Source organism: Rhagoletis zephyria, unplaced genomic scaffold, assembly GCF_001687245.7.
Source record: "Rhagoletis zephyria isolate East Lansing unplaced genomic scaffold, Rhagoletis_zephyria_1.1 Rzeph_scaffold_04446, whole genome shotgun sequence".
Lineage (NCBI taxonomy): Eukaryota > Metazoa > Arthropoda > Insecta > Diptera > Tephritidae > Rhagoletis > Rhagoletis zephyria.
Window position 1 is genome coordinate 686 of NW_016161529.1, and position 26,069 is coordinate 26,754.

Below are 26,069 nucleotides of genomic sequence, written 5' to 3' on the forward strand. Positions count from 1 at the left end.
AGCCCACATTGAATTTCTGTAGGCCAACGATTCTCACCCATTTTGTCTTGTTGTCGCCAGCGAATGCAGAACAAACATTTCTTCAAATTTAAAAAGTAAAACTTTCACTACTAAAAATTTAAAAATGTTCTTAAAACTTGCAAAAAAAAATTGCTTTATTTTTAGGAGTAGGGTGGGTGGTGTCATTGATAAAATTAGACTGGGAGTCGGCAAACCAGATATCCTTGATATCTTTCCTATCGGGCGTCAACGTCTTAAAGGCCAATTGGAAAGAGCTGCAAGTGAAGGACAAGTGTCTGGAGTTGTTTTTCATTCCTCCACCTACTGGTGGACACTGGTAATAAACTTTTACAAGTTGTAATTGTTGAGGTTAAAATGGTTGCATGGAGTGGACCACTTTAAAACTGCATATTTCTCTCAGTTACATGTCACCTATGCTTACGGTTATTTTTCTCAGATTTCTTGATGATCTAAGAGAATTTCTGCGTAAAAAAAAACATTTTTTCAACGCTTGTGGTTAGGGCTCCAGATGAATTTTGACACAACTAAGAAAAATTTTGTTTGCAATATGATTTTTTATTTTGCAAATCTAATCACAACGTGTATGCGGGAAACAGCTACATAGTTATAAGCTATATTAAGTTTTATTTATATGTAGGATATGCGCGAGAAGAAACGTGAATAAACCGCTGTATATAATTTGTTGAAAGGAAAACACGTAATGTTTTATAAAAGCGCATTGTTTTACATTGTAAATTATAAAAATAGATATACGTACATGAATACTACATAAGCATATTTGAAAAACTGATACGACATTTGTATACCGTTATGCATGCGCATATGTAATATGTAAGTATATATGTATATGCATTAGCCGCCTTCATTGCTTCATGATTTTTTCTTTCTTTTCTGTCCCTTCTTTTTCTTGGGTGCCGGCGCACTTTGAATTACCTGAAAAAATATTTAGTTATCTACTGTGATTATAACAGGGATGTTAATCATTATGAGTAAAATAATTTAAATCAGAACTTAATCATTATTTTTAGGTTTTATTTTTCCACTTAAAAATAATGATTATTTATAAAATTGAAAAGGCTATGCAGACGCAACCTACTGAAATTTTAACCAGACAGGTTTGGTAATTATTCTTTTTATTAGAGTGTCGCTATCTACGAAAAGGATGCGTCAGAAATCACGTTGGTATAGCTTTTAAGTTTTTTGAATGATCATTATTCTTAAGTGAAAAAATAAAAACTCAAAAATACTTATTATCTTTGAGCTAATAAATAAAAACCATAAAATAATCATTATTTGTGATCGAAAAATTAAAAACCAAGTAATAATTTCCATTGAGCGAAAAAATAAAACTCAAATATTAAATATTTTTTCTAATCTTTATTGATTAAACTCAAAAAATAAAATCATTGTACAGCGTGGCGACGAATAACTGTTACCCCGGTTTTTTTGAGAAATAAAAGGGTGCTTTATAGATTTTGCGAAAAAAAGTATTTTATTGTTAATTTTCCAGAGATTTTTGGTTTTGGTTGTATTAATTATTTATTAAATTTTAATCCTTATTTACATTTGCTAGCAGTGTAAGCTTTGAGAGAAAAGTTCATTTGGAACTAAACGTTTGAAGTCTCAAAGTAGACCGTACGCATTAATATGTATCATATGAAGCAGACATACAGTCATTCAATAAAGTTTATGTACAGCGATTTTCGTTTGCAATAAGGGAAACTGTTTTTAATTATTTTATTTTTCGAAAATTTTTTATAAAAATATGTTTAACTCTACAACATAAACCCCAAAAATCAGAGCTCCAAACCTTGTGCAAAATTGAAGAAAATACTGCAAGTTTTCATTAAAATATTACACTCTTTTGAAAAGAGTTGAGTATGCAGTTTTTAGCCCATTGAATTTTAATATAACAAAGTGCAAGTCTGAGGTAGCTAGGACTTAGATACCAATGACTTTTGAGACATTTTTTTGTTGCCGCAAATCATTGGTAAGTCCTAGCTGTCTCAGACTTGCACTTTATTATATTAGAATTGAATGGGCTAAAAGTGTAACATTTTGATGGAAATTTGCAGAATTTTCTTTAATTTTGCAAAAGGTTTGCAGCTCGGATTTTTGGGGTCTTAGTCGTAGAATTAACCATATTCTTTAAAAAATTTGCGCAAACTAAAAGAATTAAAAAACAGTTGCCCGTATTGCAGAAAAATGGATGTACCTAAACTTTATTGATGGACTGTATGTACGCACAAAACAAATTGAAACACAAACAATTTATTTTGAATATTTTTTTTATTTTTGAAATCAAACAACCGTCAAAATTAACTCCAAGTGTCCAATGTGAACGATTGTATTTTACAAAAAGCTCAATTTGAACGTAAAATTATTCTTTTAAGAAAACAACTAGCCGCAAATGTTCGTTTAGTCAAATTCCGAAAAAAAAGTATTTTCGAATATCGCATTGCATGCATAGTGCGACTGCTTCTGTCATTACTTTTCGATATTGCGTTTGGGTTTAGCGGCAATAATTAGATAAATAATAGGCTCGTTGCTGCGTTGGTTAGCAGTTTTATGTAAATTTTGTTTTTAAAGATCTTTCGACAACACGAAAGGTGTGAAGGCCCCTAATGCTTTAAAATGTTTTTCGTTACCCTTCCATGGTACTGTTCTCTACCCCCATCTCACTTACCGGTTCCTCTAACGCTTTCGGCTTTAGAACTCGATCGATCTCCTCATGAAAACGTTCAATTTGTTCCGTCAAAAATTTTCTCTGATTGCGTATAGTCTCCATCGTAGTACGCATGTATTGGTTGCGATTCTCGTACTCATCATATGTCTTATTGTATTTGTTGGTCATTTCTAGCAAGCGAGTTTTATATTTCTGCAATAAATCATTCAATGTATAAGTACTTACATAAGACTTATGGCCTTATTCATAAAAAATAAAGTAGGTTTAAAAGCTTTATAGATTGACGTTTTCAAAAATTTTTTCAATTTGTAGACGCTTTTGAAGCTACATACTTTGTTTTTTATGAATAAGGCTATTAATCCTTATTTCTATTCCATATACATATCACAACAAGGTCTAATGTACATATGTTCATTAGGGTGGTAAAAAAAAAAGTTTAAAATGTTAAGTTCCCATCCTCTGGGATTTTACTAAATGGGAAATAAGAATAACCGTTTTTTTTTTTTGGGGGAAAACACTTTTTCGTAGAAATTGTATAGAATTCTTGAAAATAAATATTCTTCGATTGGAAAATTATGTTTCCCTTTAGGAGACTTCCAGAAATAAAATCTAATTCGTCAATGTTTTTGCAAAACCGCCTAAATCGCCATTGTGTCAAAAAAGAGTTTTGATAACCCTGAACTCCAGGCATCGAGATTTATGCATAAAAATCGTTAAATCGTTATTGAAACAACAGATTTGTAAAATAATAGCTAGAGAAAATACCGCCTATCAAGGCAACGCCTTCAAAGAATAAACCGTTTTTGCTCTCCTGTAAAATTTGAGTGCCCCCCCCCCCATATTGCAGTTTTTGAGGTTTTTGTACAACCTATAAAAAATAGTTGATACTAAGAAATGGTTAAGCAACTGGGTTTTGTTATTGGCGGTCTCCTAAAGAGAAACCAAATTTTCCGATCGAAAAAAACTGATTTTCAAGAATTCTATACCATTTCTGCGAAATGGAAACACTATACAAAATATTATTTTTTATCCATTTAGAAAAATTCTACGGTTTCTGATGAAGTTGCCACATTGAGTGCTTGCCTCAGTGTCCGAATAGTACGAGTTTAGGGAACACTGCGAGGTATAAGATTCCCTCCGCATTGCCCTCCGAACTTCTTCGATCTTATCTGTGTATTTTTTCAATTCCCGTTCAGCCTTCAATTCAGCTTGTGTCGCATTCATTTGATAGTAGTTTATTTCGTAGCGTATCTTAATCGGATCCAACACTAAAGAATTTTATATTTTGAATAGTATTTGGAATAGTAGGTACATTTCTATATCAGAACTAAACTAAATTGGGTTACTCACCATGAGCCTCCATTAGCTGTTTCTCAATCTCCGTCTGATATTCCTTATTTGCCTTTTCTTTATTTTTAGCAGTCCTATTCAGCAGCCAATCGCTGATCAGCTGTTGCAACTTCGCCTTATTTTCAGCCAACTCATCCTCAACGGTATTTTCTATAGTCAGCAGTTTCTGTATATCCCTGTAATAAATTTTCTTGTATTTTTATATTTACTCACAAACAGGTCCTGAGGGACAGAGAATGTGCCAACTCTGATAAGGAATGGGTAATACGAATGTACTTTTGATTTAAATATGTATACATACATATCATCCTAAGTATAGGATTTGGCAAATCTAAAAATTCTGTTGCGCTACGGAGTAATGAAAAAACTCCATACAAAATCAAGTCCTTTTGTTGCGAATTTCTTTTGAAGACTATAAATAATTTTATGTTGTAGTAGATAAAAAAATCCAGTAGTGATTTATCGGTAGACTTTTGTAAAATATTGGATTTGAGAAGTAAATGACTTCGTGCCTTTCTATATTAAGGTAAAACGATATGTATGTATAAACGAGTACTTACTTTAACATTTCATTCTCCATAAGCTTTCCTGCCTGTACGCTGGCGAACAGCGTCGTTATTATGCGTACACATTCTTCTATGTCCACCTGCAACTTTCGTACTTCCAAACAAACGTTCGACACTTTCTTCATTAGCACATCAATCCCGGCATTACTGTTAACTTTATTTCGCTGCTCGAATTCCCTAGCCGACCAGCTGAATACCTTGAATGGCAACGGTTCCTTGAGATGTCTAGTATTCTTACAGACAAAAGATCGATAAAGAAGTTCCATCTTGTGTAGTATATCAATTTCCAATTGTTTAATAGCCAAATCCCGTATATATTTAAAATCCTTTTCAGTGGTTGGCCTTAATTGGCCAACGGACCATTTGGTTACTTTCTTGCTCAAGGAAAGCGTGTCTTCTGAACTGGTCTCCTCAAAAACCTCTGCCATTTTCTGACCCTGTTCAAAGTCTTTGAGCAGCATCTCGTCGACAATTCGAGCTGATTTGGTTTCCATCCTCACATCTCGCAAGAATTTTACTTCACCCACCGATCCTATATTCATAATGGCGATATTGCTTTTTTACGAATCTCGTCGAAGTCAAATAAAGGACAAAGCAGACAAAATCAGAAAAAGGATATTATCTAAATAATTTCAGCGACGTTAANCCGAATCTCGTCGAAGTCAAATAAAGGACAAAACAGACAAAATCAGAAAAAGGATATTATCTAAATAATTTCAGCGACGTTAAACGAGTGTACACCCTTCGAAATGTCTTAAATGAAAACTTTGAAACAATTCATTCAAAAGTTCCTAAGTTGGGTTTAATTTCCGTTCAATTATTTCACAGTGCAATAGTCGGACACATGTACAAACTCGCTCGGATTTGCTTGAACGTGCTTCAAAGTGAAAGCTTGTTTATCGAATTTTCCTGCAAATAATCCATCTGCATATTTCGTAGGTACGAATCAAGGTTACTTATAGGAAAATATAAATAGAAAGCTACGAACCAGTGGTCATTTAAACCGTGTCTTTTATAGTCATTAGTTGACCATGCATTGGATGCAACCGCATGCCCGAGACCGATATTCGAGTATGAAAACACTTAAAATCCTGCTTGGAAGAGAAAAAAAACACCCGCCGCTATGCTTCAACTACATATCTTTTAGATGAGAAATCGTACTGAAATTGACAGAATTTTAAACCACCAGCGTAAGCTTTAGCATTACTCAAATGCTGAGGAAGGAAGGATGGCAGATTTAGATGATTTCGAAGTAAAGCATTTGGAGCAACGATATTTCGATACGTTATAACTGGTTGCAAACAAAAATGGCATCGTTTTATGATGTATTGTGGAACGATTTTCCGCCATCCCTTGTCAAATTAGGTTCGTTCGCTTCGTTTTATTTGGGTCACGGACTGAGTAGCCGTTTTCGGTAGCCCGCTCGCGAGCTAAAGTTTAAGGATACGTCTGTATTTAAAAAACCGCCGCTCGGAGTGTGCTTTCACTCTACGTGAAATGAAATGGAAGCTTAAAAAGCTGGAAGTTCCCAACTCTTACCTAAGCTAAAGCTTACCATTTCTGAGGCATGTTGTGCTTTTAAAGCTTTCTGCAATTTTTACCTATATCGCGTACATACAATAAATATTTACGTATGTAGATATGTCTGTATAACGGGGAATAACCCTTAACTAGCTTTCTATAGCTTTGATGTGGACACGCACAACTCTCAAGGCTCTCATTAAAGTACCGAGGCTAAGCCAGTGCCGATCAGAAAGACCATTTACTCTCACCGTATCCGTATCTTATCTAAATAAAGCTCTAAGTTCGGTGCAAAACGCACCAAGCTCTCTAAGATAAACCCATTCACGTATTCTACAAACAAATGCACACATACAGTTTAAAATTTATATTTTTGAATTTATTTCAAACACATTTCCCATTCTTTAATCATGTTGCCATACCCTTCTGCAATTCATTATTCTCATTTGTTCTTAATTAGACTGGGGATATTTTTCCGGAAGCTCAAGACGCTGGACCTGGACTTTTGTGAAAGGGAAACTTGCGAAGGCTGTCTTGGCACACGTTTCCCCTTCTTTACTTTATCGCTTTCAACATCCGCCAATATATCTCGAACTCTTACTTTCATATACTCCATTTCTGCTTCCATAAACTTCCGTTGTACCGCCATCTTATCGATATCACTTTTCAACTTTATATTTTTGTCGTTAATTTCGTTGAATTGACGATCATATTCGTCGCTCATTGTGGCAATTCGAATTTTGTATTCCTGCAAAAGCATTAAGTCATTGTGAATTAGGTGTGTGTGTTTTTTTTATTTAAGGAGATGGGTAAATTCCCTGCAGCAATTCGGACTGACCCTAGGTTCGCCCTCGGATTGTCCCTATTGTTACCAGTACTAGTCCCTCATAATGCCGCAGCCAATGGTTTTAACTGTCACTTTTAACATTGGCGTGTCATTGTAAAAAGACCGGTCCACTCAACAACTTACCATAAGATAGTCTTATTCTGGTTAATTGTACTTTATTATCTGGTTTTGAACTAGACAATTTTACTTTTCGTAAGAACACGATTTCTTTCTGCACTTCACAGATGTCTTTTTTTCTTTTTTTTTTAGCTCCTGGAAGCTAACAAATAGTACCAAGCATCTCTGCACTTTCAGCTACAGCCACAATATGTAAATATGTTTTCGTATCGAGCCCTAACCGTAAAAAAGTCGTAAGCGACATTTTTTCAAAAAATTTCTTTTTTATGCAGAAATGTTCCTAGCGCAACCAAATGCATTTCTGCATCAAAAATAAAATTTTGAAAAAAATTTCGCTTACGTCTTTTTGGCGGTTAGGGCTCGATATGTTCGGTTTGAATAAAGGCCTAATCAAACGATTGGTTTTTGCTATTTACAGGGTGGCGTTGTTTGGAAATATTTTTTTTTTTGGACTGAACTCGATTTTTTTAAAAATGTCTAGACAACACCACTCTGTGATTGACAAAATGTTTGTATGTAAAAAGCTGTGAGAGTCTCGCTTTTTGTCTATCTCTAGACCAGTTCATTAGGGACTGGTCGAAATCTAACATTTTCGATGCAAACAAATGTTCCATTCTAACCGGCCCTATTGCTGCATGGTTAGCTCCCTGCAGAAAAAACCCCGCACTTGTGAATCAAGTACCTAGTTCAGTAATAATTCTTGATCATCAAAAACGAACCAGTCGAATAGTAACTACATTACTAACAGTCCAAAAGCACAAAAATATGATACTTTCTCGAAAAAAAATTACACATACAGAGCGAGCTAGATCTCATTTTTCGAATTTAGAACTGGTTGGGAACAAGCGAAAAAGGCATCCAGCGGGGGGCAATCGACACTTCGAGTAGAATATCTCAATGTTAAGTTCGCCAGTGGCTATCATTGCAAAACAGAATAAACCCGACTTAGTCATGGCTTTAAATTTTCTAGAACTGAACCAGTTCGGCGCTAGTGCGTTTCCCTACAGGGCAGCATTAGCTCGATGATTGCGCCTAAAACTATGCTAGCAACATACGTCTATCGTTATATACATTGACTGCAACATCAACCGGAAGCAATTCATTTCTGTGCTGTATTTCGTTTTGGCTTTGCTCAATTCCAAACTCAGTTGCCTTTCCTTGCTGTCACAGAGATCCCTCCATTCTGCGACCCTTTCCTTCGAATATCTGAGCTGATAACGATTCTCGATGGGATATCGGACTGTTGAGTGAACAAAACAAACAAATTTGGAGTTAACACAAGCGCTCATTAAAATGCATACGAACCCCAGGATGCCATTGTTTCCAATTCCAGAAAGTTTTTGACAATATCGCGGCCCTGACTTCGACGTTTTAATGACATATTCGTAATCGTATTGATTATCTCACATAAATACGCCACGCCGTCCTTCAGTTCTTGCTGGATTGTATTGTGCATGTCAAGCAGTTTGTGAGCATCGCTAATTTTGAGTAAGAATAAACCATTTTATTAATTTTTAAGATATATACATATCTAGATATATACTGTAATGATCATAAGGCGTTCTCACTGAGAGCCCCACTGATCCTCATTCATGTCTGTTGACGAACTATACAAAATTACCGCACCTTTGACTAGACTTACTCTATCATCCGCACCGCATTCGCTACGTATTCCTTATTTTCCGAGTAAAAACTCAACAAAAGCGGCTTTATTAGTCGCGCCAGCTCTGAAATATCAACCTGCAACTTGAAGGCTTCCAAGTGTTTCTCGCTTAGAGATGCTTCAAATATATCCAGCCAAGCGATGCCCTTCAATTGCCGCCTGGCCAAGAATCGATCCTCTGTCCAACTGAATAGGTGAAAATGCTCCAAGTTTGTTGTTTTGATACTTTGATCGTGCATGCTGCTCTTGGTCAACTCATAGCGCACGTACAGGCAATTGTTTATATCGTTGCCTAATTTCTGTATCGCCAGCGCGCGTACTAGCTCGTAGTTTGGTCGCTGCTTATGACGCACCAGCTCCCAGAGCTTATCAGGTTCGCAGATTGAGGGAATGCTGACAAGCGATTGCGATTCTCTCACGAATTCCTGATGAAACTCGGTCCAGCGGGTAGTCTTTAGTACATCGAACTCAAAACTTTCTCTTTTCGTTTTCTCCTTCTCTGCTTCGATATGTTCTTTTAGTTCTGGATGTTTAATTAAAAATGTGCTCAATACGTCATCCTTTAAGCTATCCGGAAGACGTAAAAGAGATCCACCCATCACCGACATTATTTCTCTGTGATCGTCTTCGTCCATATCGAAACAGAATGCGTCAATAAAGTCGATTTCGTCACCGCCATAGTTGCTGTAGCGGAATTGAGTGAGGCTTTTTTTCAGTTCTATTTCTGCTGCCATTCTAGGATGAAATCACAGAGCCAAGCAATTGATAGCGTAGTACCTTCGCCGAATGGAAAGACCAAAACGCCAGCAAAAAAAAAAAATAAAAACTAATAATAAAAAATTTATATATATAAAAATATAAAAGAAAGTTTTACAAAACACGTGTGTCTTCTATAAAAAGTTGCTATGAAATGTAAAAAAATGAAGGAAAACATATGTATGTAAATAATCATTTGGAGAGATATAAACTAACAGCCATGCCTAATTAAAAGCGTTGAGCGGAGCACAGCGTTAACGCAGGTAGGTTTAACCTCTAAACAAAAGCACCCCGCCACGTCGAATGAGCACAAATTTGAGTGTGAGTGAAATACGAAAATGGTAATTTCATCGGCATCATAAGCCTGCAAAAACCTGTCCGGTTCCCAATCAGGCTCGGTTACCCGTAGGAGACCAGTAAGCCAAACATTATGAAATTTCCACTAATAATGAACTAGGCTAGAATTCTCACCTAGGTATGTAAGAATCAAAAATTTTGAACGCCCAAGTATTGTAGACATTTTATTTTATTATATATTGTTTATAAATGAATTATATTTTTATAAATCATATGTTTTCAGTCATATGTTTTTGAGAAAAATACACCGAAGTAATTTTAATATTTCAAAATTACATTTCTCGACTGAAAAATAAGATATTCGAGCTAACTGGACGGCACACAGTGTACTTAAAAAAAAAAATCATTTTTTGTACTTTTTATTATACTAATATTATAGATTTTGAGACGAGAAACACGATTCCACTGTTTAAAAAACGAAAAAAATGTCAACCCCTCAATTTAAAAATGCATTAAATACATATTGCATTTTTTTATGATTTGCATGCTGCTGTGCATCCTTCACACAATTATATCCCTCGAACAACAAGTCAGTTTTAGTGCTATTCAAGATCTTTAATTTAAGCCAAGGTAGAAGAGTGAGAGCTAAATTGTTACGATTCTGAAATTTCATTCGACATTTTACGCAATTTTTTCTCTAATTTCGGAGTAAAAACTAGCAATGCAGTTTCGAAGTTTGGCTTAAAATTGTTATAACTTGGCTCTTAGACGGTCTACCTTGGATCAAATTAAAGGTCTTGAAATGCAGTTATTGTCCGAGGCATATAAAATTCAGTGAAGGATGCACAGCTGCATGCAAATCATAAAAAATGCAATATACAAAACATTTTTCAAATTGAGAGGTTGACATTTTTTTCCAATTTCAATGCTGTAACAGAGGAAGAGGAAGGCCCCCTCTGCGTTGGAAAGACCAAGTGGAGAAAAGGACTTGGTTTCACTTGGCATTTCCAATTGGCCTCAGTTGGCACAGAAAAGAAACGACTGTCGTGCTGTTTTGGACTCGACAAAAATCACTTAGGCGGTTACCGGGCCAATAAATAAGAAGAAGAAGAATGACCTCATACACGAGCCTAGCAGTTTGAATTTTGCGATAAAAATGCGAGTGCAAGTGAAAGAATGCCGTAAGTGAAACCCGATTCGTTTGCGAACGTTATACCGGGTTAAATCTCGTATGCGTTATCATTTGGGAGCATTTGGTGCGCTGCATATAAACTTCGTATTTTTTTATACTTGTATATACATAAGGGTGGTCCCATGTGAAAAAGTAAAGTGGGAATTGTTATGCTCTCACCCCCTAGGTTTGTTCTATACCGAAAAAAGTATACGCTTATTTTTTACTGAGAAATCAAAAAATATTTAGAGGTCACTCAAAGCGCTAAAAGTTTTCCATGTATTTTATATGGGGCAAAATAACTTTTAATAGAAATGGTATAGAATAGTCAAAAATCAATATTTTTCTACCAGAAAACTCTGTTTATCTGCAGGAGATTCCTAATAATAATACCCAATTGTTTATTTAACCATTTTTTCATCGCAACTATAATTTATAGGTCCGCAGAAAACCCCGAAAAATGCAATGGGGCGACCAATAAAAAATCGTTAGTATTTAAAAATGGTTAAATAAGCAATTGGGTATTATTATTGAAAGTCTCCTGGAGAGAACCAGAGCTTCCCGATCGGAAAATATTGATTTTCAAGAATTCTATACCATTTCTACTAAAAATTTTATTTTTCCCATATAAAAATACATGGAAAACTTTTGAGCGCTTGAGCGACCTCTAAATATTTTTTGATTTCAAAATAAAAATAGGGGTATATTTACTTTTTTCGATATAGAACAACCCTAGCGGGTGAGAGCATTACAATTCCGACTTTAATATTTTTGGACCACCCTAATATACATACATACATATGTATGTAAGAATGTATACATTTCACCGAACGTTACTCATAATCACTTCTCAGATTTCCATAGAGCCTGCGACTAACCGCAAGTCAACGCAACTGATAATGGATTTGTCAAATTTCGGCAAATTTATTTACTTCCGAGAATTCGGTCGAGGTGGTTCCTGTATACGGCAACACTATGTCGCTTGTGTTGAAGTACTTTGTGGGTATTTTCGTAGTGCTGTGCTTTGTGCAGGTCAGTTAAAAAATTTCAAAGTGAAAATTTAGTTTTTAATTGCCTTAAATTCCTTATTTTTTAGTTCGTTGAAATGACGCGCTTTCGACGCGATGAGCAAGCTACTAATGACTTTGCACAAAAATTGGCAGAGGTTGGCCCCAATTTGAATAAAATTTTCCAACGGGAAGTGAATCGTTTCAAGGAAACCTTTAATACGGCCGAATTCAAGGTAAAGATATATTTTTAACGAATCGAGTTAGGTTTTGGTGCTGTGTAGAAGAAGTAGATATCGACGAGCTTGCCCGCATTCGGCAGGGAACTCTCTAAATATATTTACTAAATATATGTATATACTTTACTTCCGAATGAGTGTTAACTCTCCACTGCGTGTCTTAAGCATCCCAATGAGAACACCTGACAGTTGTTCATAAACACAAAACGTGAAAGTCGAGCTTATGGCTCAACGTGAACATACTATAAGGGCAGTTTGAAGCGCTCTAAGAAGACCAAAAATAAGCATCGATACCTAAAGGTGAAAAAGTGCCAAACTCGCTGTTTTCAAAATTTTGGGTTTGATGCATAATGATAGATAATACGATCTACATACATCGATTTTTTTGACTTTCCTTGAACAATTTCAAATTCACGTTGAGCTAAGGATGTAAAATTAAGCACAAGGAATGCAAAAGATATTTTCTTCTATCAAAATTTCTTTAAATCAGTATGCAGCTTTCAAGAAAAAATGCTTATATGCATATTTATTTCTTCACGAAAATTTGCAGCAATAGCCAAAGTATGTTTCTACATACCTTTTTCTCACAACAGAAATAATAAAAACATTTTTTGTGATTTTTTTTTTTTTTTGAGAACTACTCACTGCCTTTAGTACATAATTTTAAAGTATTCAGTACAGCTGTCAGTAAACGTTCACTCTTTTTTTACTTTATTTTTCAGGAACTTATGGCTTTCGGTACACACCATTTCAATGAACTCTTCGAAGTCTTCAAAAAAAGTGATGATAAGGCTTGAATAGGAAATTTTGTATACCAATTTCCTGTATGTATTAAACGTAGTTAGATATTGTTTTGAATAAACAAATATGTAAATTGCTTTGCTATTTTTGGAAAACAAAAGTAATTTAATTCATTTCAACTTATGTAGCAATAGTTATGGTGAACCAAGACGAATTTATATAAGGTGGTAGCGGTAGTACAACAACAAAATCTAGCTGGTATTTTGTTTTCGCTTTCGGTGCACAAATGTCAAATTTCAGCTATTCTTCGCTCAAGGAGGAAGAGGGAAAGAAAATGCCAACACTCTTACTTTCGCACTCACTCATAAGGAGTTTTGACATATGTGAACCGAGGCGAATTAAATCAGGGGTTCTAGCAACACCACCTTATATGAATTCGCCTTGTGGAGAACTGAATTGGAGTACTATATGTATATTAGGGCGGGTCAATTTTTTTTTACTATTCGCGTATAGCATAGGAGGGTTCTAAGTGTAATTCTAATTTGCCGAAGAAACTATGGGTCTACAATCAATTTCGAGTTTGCCAAAGTACGAAAATATTTTTTGAGGAAAATGTCAAAATGTTCACTTTTTCGCACTCTGGGGGAAGTTTTAAGAAAGAGATAAGCACAGAAATAGATTCCTCATACCAAAAAACCCCATATAGCATGTTTTATACAAAATTTAGCAATTCTTTACGACACTACAGCAAAATATGTACTAAGAAACCTATTTTCGTAACTACAAATTGATTTTAGACCCATATATCGGCAAATTCGCTTAGAATTACGCGTAGAATTCTTCTGTGCTATAGGCGCATAATACAAATTGACCAGCCCTAATGTATATGCTTGTAATATTGCCTTCTCCTAATATTGTAGTATGCTCCTCCGTAAGGATCGCTACATATTGACAAGTTTTGATAATTAAATTGTTTGTTATTTAATTTAAGCTAATTTTCTATAAAAATATAGTTTATTCTTTAATCGATTTTTCTTCGATTCGGAAAGCAACGAGCAGACAAATCTCGGGTTTAGTGATTCTTTTAGCTTTGGGATATATATTACAAATATAAAAGTTATAAAAGGATCCTCCCCTCCCTTCAGGGGGTCCTAGAAGGAGTGGAACATATTTATGTGTCTCATTCGGAATTTTGGACGTCTGTAAAATCGTTGCTAATATTTCGCCCTTTTTTGGTTTCTTTGACAAACATACATATATATGTAGTACAAAGTGCATCTACGAAAACAGATTTTTTATTAAATTTGTGTAAATGCCAGAGAAAATGAGAAAATATTCACAACCACTAAGCATATGAATATGTCATCCCAACAAAAAAATACGTAGGGGACACATATGTCCCATGAAGAAAAGTAGTGCCATTTCCGGAAGAGAACTAAACGGCTTGAGTGTAACCATTTCGAACCGTTATCTGAACCTCGACATACCAGAGGGGATATATGTATGTATGTATTTAAGCCAATTCCAAGACGTAGTTTCTATTTTAGTTATGAGCAAACTTCTGCCGGGTCGTATGTGTAACGTTCGGATGGAAAGGGTTAACCAAAACTCGTAAAGGTCAAGTATCAGGCTGTGCAATTTTTAACAAGAATTCAACAATCTTTCGTAAAAATGTCTAGCTTTTTAATAAGGTATCGTAGAAATAATTTTGAAGCCAATTTCAATTTAAGAGTAATAAAGTTCAAGTTTGAGGTAGCTATGACTTTTTTTGGCAATTTTTTTTGCGACAGTATTATGCATATTCTTCTGTCCAAAGTATGTTCGACTTAATTGCGCTTAGTAATTGTAATTGTAAAACTGAAAAAACTAAAAATCTGCATACACAAAATCTTTGTAAGAAATCTAAGTGTAATGTAAATCGAATGTTTTTTTTTTAATATTGCACGGTTTTATTAAGGAATAAACTATGTTTTTATAAAATATAATTGAAATTAAATGACAATAATAAATAAATTGTTAAAGCTTGTCAATATTGGGTGCGCTTATAATTTTAACACCGGTGGCATGAATTTATGTATTTGCGACGTATGATTTATTTATTTTTTTTTATAATGTAATTCTAATGATGTAGTTCAAGAGCTGCGTTAACTTTTTTGATTGCAGTGTTTTATTAATACATAAGTTAATAATTAATGTTGGAAGCGTGTACGCAAAAAAAATTATAAAAGTAATTCACACTTTGTAGAAGTTCATTAATCTAATAGATCTTCTGCTTATCTGTGCGTAGCGAGAGAAATGATTGCTCGATCTTCAGGGGTATCAGCAAGCTCAGTATACAAATACATAGTATGTATGTATGAATGTAGATACTTAGTGGATTTTACCACTGACTCTCATACTTTTATGCACATACAGTCCTGGGGATAGAAACAGCACACCTTTGCCTGAAAGGTTGCAGCACATGCAAAAAGCAATAAAGTTATGTATTCCTAAGATGACCATTCGTGTCGATACTGGCGGGACAGTACCGATTTGGAGGAAATTATCCCGCTGAATATTTTTTTTTAAAGTCGGGAGGTGCCCCGAATTTTCATATTTGTACCGATTAAGTCCCGATTTTCAGTGTTTTGTTTACTCATTTATTAAGACGCTCCCTGTACTCCGGTCCAAAAACCATTTTTCGCACAAACGAGGCAGCACTTTCCTCACCACAAAGGACATAGAATAAATATAAGTGAGCCATAAACATAGCTAGCATCCTTATAAATAATATATAAATATAATTAATGAACGTATTAAAAATACTACGAATACCCTCAAAAAAAATCGTGGATACGAGAATCATAAGCTGTAGATAGAGTGGCAAAAATATAAATAGGGAAGAGACATCTTACCTTTCTTTGGATATTTATTCCCCTTTCGATTGTTTAATGGTTATTCCTTTTTATGAATGTGAGGCTCGTTATCTAACAAAGACCATGTAAGTCACAATTTTTAACTTTGTACAAAAACTAGTGAAATTCGACAAAGTTTCATCAAAATTTTGAGCTTTGAAATTAGATTTCTTAGAAACATTCTGAGTATGCAGTTTTGTGAATTCAAAGTGCAAATTTTAAGTAGCTAGGACTTACGGTTGATATTTGGTAAATTTTGTGGAAGGTGTTGCTCATTTTCTCCATACAAAAAATTTTTTGAACATCAACGGTAAGACCAAGCTCCTTCCAACTGGCACTTTATTATATTAAATTTTAATGGGCTTCAAAATATAGCATACTCCAAACAATTCTAGAAAATCTGATTAAAATGTTTCAAATTATGATGAACATTTATTCAAATTCGTCAAATTTTTATAAATTTTCTACAAATTTTTAAATTTTGATTTACATGTTTTTAGATATTTAGTAAGTTATATTTTCATAAAAAAAAACAATAAATATTTTTAAATTTTCCTTTCTCTTTCTTTTGTTTTAAATAAAACTGTATTAAGCCTTTTTATTCTAAAAACAAAATTGTATGTTCGAATTCGATGCTTTAGAAATGTCCAGAATTTCGGCCACAGAAATCTGGTCACCGTATGTATACCCGTTAGTCAAATTACCATTAACAAGAAAAAGTAATGCAAATCATAAATCAAATTCAACTTGAATTTCGGCAACTATGTATGTAATTGAAATATACAGCAGACATCCGTAGACGAAAGCGGTTTAAGTTTCTGGTTTGAAAATATTTCCAAGAGGGTTTCCACCTGTTTGAAAATTTAAATAAATTATGAAGTATGTACATACATATTAAAGTGTGGGTATCCAACGAAGAATATTTTCAAGGCATTTTAAGGTAAAAAGTTAAATTCAAATTATTTCGTTAGTTAAATGAATAATTAAAACATGGGCACCAATCGAAATGGGTTTTGAGAGACTTTATTTCTAAACTTTATTTAGGAGTGCTTCTACATATATAAAAAAATCAAGTTCAACTTTATTCACCAATTAATTGAATTGAAATACCTTTTTAGGTTTATGAAGGGGGCTGCAAACTTATAAATGGTTAATACAATTTTGCCGTTTAAATGCCGCGCGGATTTACTAGTAATTTACAAATACGGGTAATATGGGAAGAAGAGGTTACACATCAGCAGCGCATGGGATCCACGTATCAAGTAGTTTTTAGTTTGGCCTATAATTTGGTAAAAATGTCTTACCTATCGAATATACATATGTACATATAAATGTACTTAATTTGTCAGATATAGAGTAAAAACCCTAAACATATTACAGTATTGCAGATCTTGCGTATACATACATACATATACAGGGTGCCTTTGTCTGGTGACATTTAGGCAAAAATGTGCCATTTGTCTGTACATATTTGCTTGGAACATGTATATTTAATACAAATACATATACATATATATGTTCACAAACATACATACATAACTACATCCAAGTAAGCTTTGATTTTTTAAAAACTAATCTTAAAATTAGTTTAATGTGCGTACATACATACATATACTAGGTACATGATACAAATACTATAAATACATATATGTACATACAAACATGTTTATGCATAGCTAACATTTTGATAACGAAAGCAGAATTCGGAATCATTTAGACAACGGAAAATCGTACAGTTTTTCTACAACGGCTAAATTATCGCCGTATCCGTCGTTTCACAGAAGAAAATTTCTATCGAAAAGTAATGAGTAAAAATTTAAATGGAATGACACTTTTTTTATTACACTCAGAAAACTCGCTACTATACACAAATAATGTACACTAAGAAAAAAGTAACATTGTTTTCTCAATCAGCGTCATTTTTTGTTTTTCCATGTTAACAATTCGAAATTTTTTAACAGAAAAAGTATTTTCTAAATAAACATAAACATAAGTTTGTTTGAGCGATCACAGAGCGTGTTGTCTAGAATATTTTCATCAAGAATCAGGTCAGCCCAATAATAAAAATTCAAATAAAAATAAACTGTTCAAAGTAAACAAAATGTTTTTTAGGCGTAAAGTTATATATGCTTTTGTTTAAAACAAAGAGGAAACGGTTTATTTTTTTCTCATTTTAGCTTCAACCAAATCAGTGTACTTTACTTTCTTCTTTAACTGTAGATAAATTGCTTTGGCCAATAACCTAAACTTACAAAAATTTGTATCAAATTTATCTGTTACAATGTTATTTAATTTTTAGATTTCCTTCCCAATGCAACCAATGGGGATGGTTATTTATGTACTTTGGCTGGCATGAAAGCGACTAATTTAACATTAAAGTTGAGTTTCAATATAGACAAGGCAACATGGTCGTCTTAACACTTACAACATGGAGCACCCGGCTCTCAATTGTCCATCCTAGTAACATTATTTATCTATATATAAGTCTATAATTAGTGTATAAATTAAACTATGTATGTATTAAATTGAGAACCTTAATAAAACCCGATTTAAGCAAAGAAAAATCTTACAATTAGATAATGCATTAAATTCCGAAGTGATCGAGATTAGCTTTAATGTTCTACTCTGTGCTATGAATATAGTTTTTTTTTTTAAAGAATAACTCCGCCACCTCTCAAACAGCTTATTTTAGCCGAACCCCCATCTTTGAAAAACAACACCTTTTACAAGTTTATATCAAAGAATTCACCTTCACAGAAGCTCGAACGTAACCTGGTCTTCACAATGACTCAGATTTCATAAGCATCTTCGGTGCCAAAAGGATGAATAATGTTTGATTTGGTTCTTAGTCCCGAAATGTTTACATTTTAAACTGTTGGCATTCAGATAGCAAGTGGCGCCTTCACTTCATTGGTCAACCTTTTTACAAAGAAATTGAATCGGAAGACCCGAAACTTTGGACATTCCATACCAAATTAGGAGTAAAGAATCCAACATTGCAGTGCACTGTCGGCCTATCTTTAACACTTTTTCCTACCGGGTTATTCAATTGCATTCATTCGTGCATGTATAGTATAGAATAATTGTAATATTGTAATCATAAATAACAAATAAATGCAATGCAGTCAATCAACCATCCATATATTTACTAAAAAAAATAGCTGCATAAATAACAACTTGTCGTAAATATGAAAAATGAATACTCATCTCCACGAAGAGGTCTTAAAAGTTATCAACGAAATAAAACAGAAAACTATAATAAAAAAATAAAACGAGAGCACTGCTCACCGACTGATATGTAGTGCACATCCTCGGGAAACGATTGAGGTTATCAATCTTGAGTTAGCCTTCGGAGCGAACAGTGAGCGGATAAAATATCACCAGTTTATTAAAATATAAGAAACGAAGTCAAGAATCTGCAAAATGTCAGCCACGCTTCGGTGCATCATTGGGCTATACATTGTGCTGTGCTTTATGCAGGTCGGTCAAATTTGATTCAGTTTCATTTATAACACAAATTTCAGCAAATATAAAAGTATTTTTAAATATACATATCCTGACCTTAATATAAAAAGGGCCTATCTCACATCGGCGCTGAAATAGAAAAAGCCGCAACTAAGTAAAAATCCAAAATTCTCTTTAATTAATTTAAGCAGTAAAAAAATTTAGTTAGTTACGGCTTTTTTACATTTCAACGAATATCTGAGTTAGCGCCTTTCTATACTAAGGTAACGGATATGTGCTTTTCTAATTATTTTCCAGTACATAGAAATGGCGCGCATTCCGCGCGATGAAACAGACGCTCAGGAGGGGCCTACTTCACAACTAGCACTCGGTTTGCAAAATATGCTGGACGATATAACGCAAAAGTTTAAGGCCGTTGTAGATGATGATTCATTAAAAGTGAGTTCACGTTTCTAGGTAGCATGTGTGTGTGTGTGTGTGTATGTATTTACAATAAACATATACCCTGCAAACCAAAGTTCCCGAAATCCCAAGGAAATCTTTAGGAGTATCTTATTTCTGTAACGATTTTTTTTACGAATCGAATTATAGGTAAAGCAATGAAAATAATGCTGCTAAGTGAATAATTCCTGCAGATTTTTTGCAGAATTTTCTTTAGTTTTCGTACAGAAATTTCTTTACAAGTTCGTGTCAACCACTCCATATAAATTTCTTTGAGTATTCGTAAAAAAATCGTTACAGAAATGAAATACTCCTAAAGATTTCGTTACGATTTCGAGGACTTTGGTTTGCATTAGTTTCAGTTTGATTTTATTCTCATACACAAATGCTTTTTGTGTATATTTCAGAAATGGTTTGACGATTTCGGAAAAGAAATAGTTGGAACCAACAATGCTGCATAAAATTTGGATGGATAAGATATGTTCGTCGAATCTAGAATGCAAATGGGTAGAAGAAGCACATCAACCAACTGAATAACAAACAAATTTAATAACCAAAAACGTATGACCTTTTTCCTAAAGAATAAATTTTTCAGTTTATAAATCTTTTTTGAAGCTACTTTATTTCGAATACCGAGTTCTGGATTTGATTAATAAGAACCGACCGTTCTTTTTTTGTAAACAATAATTCCTTGTAATTAATCCAGTAATCCTGTTGTAATAAATTGTCTAAAAAATGCTTGAGCTTTTTTCATTAATATATTTGCCTCTTGAGTAGGTTTATTTGTTAGCAAGGTTTGGGTATTCCACCCAAAGCTAGCAAGGGCGGTACAAATGGTGTTGTTGTATATTCCGATCAGAGTTGTAGGCAAATACCAAGCTAGAACTTCTGAGATTGACTGCAATTTGGGTTTGTCCACCTGCAGGCCCCCGAAGCCTGCCAGTCATTGCTGGGGGAATTATTCGCCCAGTTTCTGATTGTGGCCTCGATGGCCGGCATTGGGAGTGCTACATATAACTGGTTGCGAAACTAAGGAATATCTCGTCGGAGGGCCAGATGACAGATGATGAAAGGTTTCATTACCAGGTGACTTGGCACCCTGAGTAAAAATAAGTTCGATTTATTTTCCAGCGTATACATGTATGTATATAATTTAGTCGAGACTCGCATTGGCGAACTAGTTTGGAAGTATTTAGAAAGCTTGTCAATACCTTTAGTGCAGCTTGGCGGTTACTTACCTCGATTGCATGTTTACGAACAAAAGTGGCGAGGAACTCAGTTGAAGTCATTACCAATTATTCTTGACTAAGATCTGTGCACACCCGGAAGCTAAAAGTACTTAGGGTCACTATATTTTTCTATACAAAATTTAAGTCAAAACAAAAGACTGCGAACTTTACACCAAACATTCCAGGAGTTCGGTGATTTTCAGTTCATCAGCCCTCTATTTATCTATTTTAAGTTTTTGAGCGTAGTTGTTTTGTGTTTAGTTGTTTCATTCGACAATGCAGCCTTGGAATATCCAAAACTAAATGGGCAAGAAAACAAATGTAGACTTTGGTATTTCCTTAAGCAAAAAAAATTATACCACTGGATTAGGATAGAAAAAAGTTAGTTGTTTAAACTTTGTAGCAAATGAAGAAATGAAGAAAAGGGTATTCTCCAGAAAGTGAATCCTAGTCCACCCCTTTGTAGTATATTTTTGTAGAAAGTTTCGACGGATAATTTCTTTTTCAGTGGCGAAACTGGCCGAAATAATTTATATTAGAAAGTTGACATCATTTGCTAGGAACTTTCCTTCGGCAATGATCCTCATTAATCTGACAAGTGGTCCTATGAATGAATTAAACTTTTGATATATAGAACTCGGCAACTTTGTCTCTAGTTAAAAAATGCAGGAAGTAATATTTTTCAATCAAAAATTGTTGTACAGATGTGCATATCGGATCCCTAACCAATAAATCTTTAATTTTACAGGAAAAGCAAAAAAAACATCATATAAAAAGTATCAAGAACAGGCAGAATTTTTTAAGGAATAGCATGTAACTCCGTTGTTTTTGGTACTAAGAGCTTAAAATTTTTATGAAGGTAAATTTTTAAAATGTACATCCTCCAAAACCCTTGAAAAACGCAATTTCGAAAAATGTGTTAATTGGGGCCTTTGCGAATTATGATACCGATATGTACATATGTATGCCCGAAGCACCCTTTAAATTATATTTCCATTTGCAACACAACACGCCTTAATTTGCACTTCCAAGCAAAAATACAGTGACTCAAAATGTGCACATTCTAATTTTTTACATATTCAAAATGTTTTTCAAGTAATTTATTTTCCTTTTGTTAAAGATTTTTTATATTTATTTTTTAATGATAATCTCTGCGCGAAAAAATAAAAATCATAAAATAATCATTATTTGTAATCCCAACAATAAAAATCAAATAATAATTATTTCCGTTTGTGCGAAAAAAACAAAAACTCAATAATAATTCATAAAATAATGATTAAATGCTGATTTAAATTATTTTACGCATAATGATTACCTTCCCTGCTTTCAAAATTTAAAATAAAATAGTTCAGTGAAAGTACCACATTTCACTGCTTTTGGACTGGTGCGGAACTAGTTACTATCGGACTGGTACGTTTTTGGCGAAAACGAATTAGTACTGAACTAGAAATCTGGTTCACTAGTTCGTGTTTTCCCTACAGGGAAGAAATAAAACTAACTGCAGTTTTTATAAATTTCACATGTTACATAAAAAACGCAGAAGCCGTTAGCACAAAAAAAAACAATTAAAAATCAACGCGATTTTTAACTGCTTGGTACTTTGTTGTACTAAAATTTTACCCAAAAATATTCTAAAGATTAAGAGTAAATAGATCGAAATTTTGATGAACATTTGTTGAGTTTTTCTAAATTTTGCATAAAGTTGGAGGCCATAATACATACGAAATTATTTTTTATAAAAATATAGCAGAAAAATTTTACTTGAAAACATTGTGAATATTTAAATAAAAATTAACATGCGAACACTTGCTTGAGGCACTGTATGCACGCACACTTAGGTCAGCAAATACTTAGTTCATATTTACTATCAATATATTCCAACTAATCAACATCCTCTGCTAAGCTCAAGAGGTTATCAGCTTAGCAGAAAAAATGAATAAATAAATGACAAACTACATAAAATCGAGACACAAAAACAGCAACAACATGAAAGCATTGTTGCGATAAGACTCTGGCTTAGCAGCGCGGATTATTCAAACTAAGCGCATTTAGTCACAATTCACTTATCATTCATAAGCCGATCTTTGCCGCGAATAGTTCGACAGTTTCTGATTTAGTCAATAAAAATTAAAAAAATAAATAAAATGTCTTCTCTCCTCAAATGCATCCTTGGTCTCTGCGTTGTGCTGTGCTTTGTGCAGGTACGTTGCTTTTAAGGATTTTTATTCATCTTTCCGTCGTCGATCGAAACTTTAACAAAACGTATTTTATTGTTGTTGCAGTTCATTGAAATGGCTCGCATTGCCCGCGACGATGCAGCCGTCAAGGATGCAGCCGTCAAGGATCCTGCCGCTGACCTGATAAACAACTTGCAAAACCTGGTCGGTGATGTTGTGGAGAAGCTCAAGACCGCTGTCGATAGTGATGCTGTGAAGGTGAGTACATAAATGAATGGCAGTTGAAACTTGCGAAAGCCGCAATAAGTGGAGTGTACCTAACAGAATTCAGAATTAAGCCAATATAATTTAACTTAACATTAAGAAAATAATTTTGTTTTATATATACGGTGACCAGATTTCTCTTGCCAAAATCGGGACATTTCTAAAGCATCCAATCCGAACATTAAATTTTGCTTTTAGAATAAAAATGCTTAATACAGTTTTATTTAAAACAAAACAAACAAACAAAATTTAAAAATGTTTATTATTTTTTTAAGAAAATATAACTTACTATCTAAAAAAAAGCATGTAAATCAAAATTTTTAGAACATTTATATAAATTCGACGAATTTGAATAAATATTCAACAGTTTGAAATATTTAATCAGATTTTCTAGAATTGTTTTGAGTATGAAGTTTTGCAGCCCATTTAATTTTAGTATAATAAAGTGCAAGTTGGAAGAAGCTTGGACTTACCGTTGACTTTTGGCAATTTTTTGTTCGCGCATTTTCTTCATTTTTTTTTTTTTGTATGGGGATAATGAGCCGCACCTTCCATAAAATTTACCAAATATCAACAGCATGTCCTAGCTACTTACAATTTGCACTTTGAATTGAATAGGTTACAAAACTGCATACTGAGAATATTTCTAAGAAACTTTGTCGAATTTTGCTAATTTTTGTACAAAGTTTCAAATTCAGACTTACATGGCCTTTGTTAGATATCGAGCCACGCTTTCATAACGAGGAATAAACAATAAATAATCGAAAGGGGAAAAGCCACAGAAAGCTAAAATGCTTCTTCCCTAAATATTATTTTCGCCACTCTATATACACAAAAAATGGTTTTTGAGCCAGAGTACAGGGAGAATCTCAATAAATGAATAAAGAAAACACTGAAAATCGGGAATAAATCAGTACAAATATGAAAAATCGGGACAAGTCTCGACTTTTAAAAAATAATCAGCGGGACAATTTTCTCCAAATCGGTACTGTCCCGCCAAAATCGGTACGAATGGTCACCGTATTTCTATACCTCACTTCATTTCAAACCCCGGTAATGCATACTGATCTCACCATTTAAAACATTTTTTTAGATAAGGCACTAAATGACTTTTAATTTTTTTTTCAGAAACTGTTCGATGATGCTGGCAAAGCTTTAGCTGAGACCGCCAAATCTGCGCAGGAGAAAATTGGAGAGCTTTCACAGAACGCATCAAAGAACTAAGAGATTTTTCTATGATTTATATAAAAACCTGTGGATATTTTTTTAATAAATCTTAGATTTTATAAATAAAATTGAATATCTACTCAGATTTTCTCTTTTTTTTTAAATACATGCATATATTTGCCGTAAGTACATATGTAAGTAAGTTTTCGTGTTTCTGTAAATTACCGTTATATGTGAGGTAGGCATGGTTATTGTCCGATTTTGCCCACGCCCGAAAGAAGTGCCTGTACAAAGTTTCGTTAAGATATCTAAATTTTTACTCGAGTTATCGTGTGCACAGACGGACGGACGGACAGACAGTTACCGCTTACTCGATTTCTCTTTTCCTTCTGATCATTTATGTATACATTTGTCTATATCTATCTCGATTCGTTTTGCCTGTTACAAACAGCCGTTATGTGAACAAAGTTATAATACCCTTGTGCACAACTACGCTCGGGTATAAAAACTGAACTTACGATTACTGTAATCGGAATCTAAGATGCCTTCGGTGAACGATTGCCGCAATCCTAATGCAATCATTTTTTAAATTGCGAATAAAGTAATCGTAATCCTAGACGCAATCGATTATCGCCCAGCTCAGTCGCATGCTTATCGTTATGGAAGACCAGGTAAGGAATGCCGGAACTTGATTTTTAGATTTTATAAAACTCCAAAAGTTTTCGGGCTATTTTTCGTCCTAGGTTCATAACTTTTAATGTAACTATCGGATGGACGGGTGATTTTTTTCAAATAGGTTTCAAAATGTATCTGCCCTTCAGGACGCATTTTTTTAGAACAAAATTTGTATTTAAAGGGTAGATCAATTTTAAACCCTACTTGAGAAAACAGCCCTTAGAGTCTCTATGCATGCACAGGGCCACATTTATACATAAATATGTAGATTTGTGACGGAGTCCATTCAGATATATGTAAATTGTTCCGTTGGTTGACAGTATTGTATTGCAGATAGCCGTATTTGTAGTGACATTTGCTACGGAAATTGCCTAAGTGTGGGCGATGGAGTTCCGAGCTCAAATTCCCAATGTCCAAATAGTTGATATAGGTATTTGATTAATAAAATAAAAGCTTGTAACAATAAGGCCGCTTCATGACGAATGAGTACCTGAATGAGTAAATGAAGTCGTGTCTCCAACCACATCACCATTGATTAGACATTGTCTCCGAATTTCATGGCCGCCTTCACTCTATGTTTATTATTATGGATTGATTTCCAGATTGTGGACTACGTTATCGCTAAGCGTACCCATCTAAAACGACGTTGATATGTAATGTCAATTTTGAGTATGCAAATTGTTTCGTAATAACTATTCACTAATATTCGTGTGGAATGTTAGTAAGGACTTTCAAAGGAGAAGTCGTTCCAACGGGATAAAATAACTAAATAGTA

The 26,069-nt window shown here is 34.0% G+C and overlaps 3 protein-coding genes across 3 annotated transcripts; 1 reads left to right on the forward strand and 2 right to left on the reverse strand.

Annotated features, from left to right (window-relative positions):
• Nucleotides 1–877: 877 nt before the first annotated feature.
• On the reverse strand, nt 878–5,211 carry LOC108370732 (uncharacterized). Its single transcript, XM_017626115.1, has 5 exons — nt 4,618–5,211; nt 4,058–4,233; nt 3,791–3,975; nt 2,708–2,899; nt 878–954 (listed from the first exon to the last, which is right to left on the reverse strand). The coding sequence occupies exons 1-5, from the start codon at nt 5,163–5,165 to the stop codon at nt 892–894; spliced, it is 1,164 nt and encodes a 387-aa protein (XP_017481604.1). The 5' UTR covers nt 5,166–5,211; the 3' UTR covers nt 878–891.
• A 1,257-nt stretch (nt 5,212–6,468) lies between these two features.
• LOC108370731 (uncharacterized) lies at nt 6,469–19,252 on the reverse strand. The gene is made up of 6 exons (XM_017626114.1): nt 19,165–19,252; nt 8,751–9,548; nt 8,414–8,586; nt 8,164–8,348; nt 6,704–6,892; nt 6,469–6,477 (listed from the first exon to the last, which is right to left on the reverse strand). The coding sequence occupies exons 2-6, from the start codon at nt 9,503–9,505 to the stop codon at nt 6,469–6,471; spliced, it is 1,311 nt and encodes a 436-aa protein (XP_017481603.1). The 5' UTR covers nt 9,506–9,548; nt 19,165–19,252.
• A 3,736-nt stretch (nt 19,253–22,988) lies between these two features.
• LOC108370733 (uncharacterized) lies at nt 22,989–24,764 on the forward strand. Its single transcript, XM_017626116.1, has 3 exons — nt 22,989–23,212; nt 23,294–23,446; nt 24,581–24,764. Exons 1-3 carry the CDS (start codon nt 23,156–23,158, stop codon nt 24,674–24,676), a joined length of 306 nt encoding a protein of 101 aa, XP_017481605.1. The 5' UTR covers nt 22,989–23,155; the 3' UTR covers nt 24,677–24,764.
• Nucleotides 24,765–26,069: the final 1,305 nt, after the last annotated feature.

Excerpts from the sequence above, each read along its gene's own strand:
- LOC108370732 (XM_017626115.1), bottom strand. The coding sequence starts at position 5,165 with ATGAATATAGGATCGGTGGGTGAAGTAAAATTCTTGCGAGATGTGAGG. Across the intron at positions 3,976-4,057 it reads ACAGCTAATGGAGGCTCATG|TGTTGGATCCGATTAAGATA; the intron begins GTGAGTAACCCA and ends AAAATTCTTTAG. Across the intron at positions 955-2,707 it reads CGAAAGCGTTAGAGGAACCG|GTAATTCAAAGTGCGCCGGC; the intron begins GTAAGTGAGATG and ends ATATTTTTTCAG.
- LOC108370731 (XM_017626114.1), bottom strand. The coding sequence starts at position 9,505 with ATGGCAGCAGAAATAGAACTGAAAAAAAGCCTCACTCAATTCCGCTAC. Across the intron at positions 8,587-8,750 it reads AATGCGGTGCGGATGATAGA|CGATGCTCACAAACTGCTTG; the intron begins GTAAGTCTAGTC and ends ACTCAAAATTAG. Across the intron at positions 6,893-8,163 it reads CAATGTATATAACGATAGAC|GAATACAAAATTCGAATTGC; the intron begins GTATGTTGCTAG and ends ATGCTTTTGCAG.
- LOC108370733 (XM_017626116.1), top strand. The coding sequence starts at position 23,156 with ATGTCTTCTCTCCTCAAATGCATCCTTGGTCTCTGCGTTGTGCTGTGC. Across the intron at positions 23,213-23,293 it reads TTGTGCTGTGCTTTGTGCAG|TTCATTGAAATGGCTCGCAT; the intron begins GTACGTTGCTTT and ends TTGTTGTTGCAG. Across the intron at positions 23,447-24,580 it reads TCGATAGTGATGCTGTGAAG|AAACTGTTCGATGATGCTGG; the intron begins GTGAGTACATAA and ends TTTTTTTTTCAG.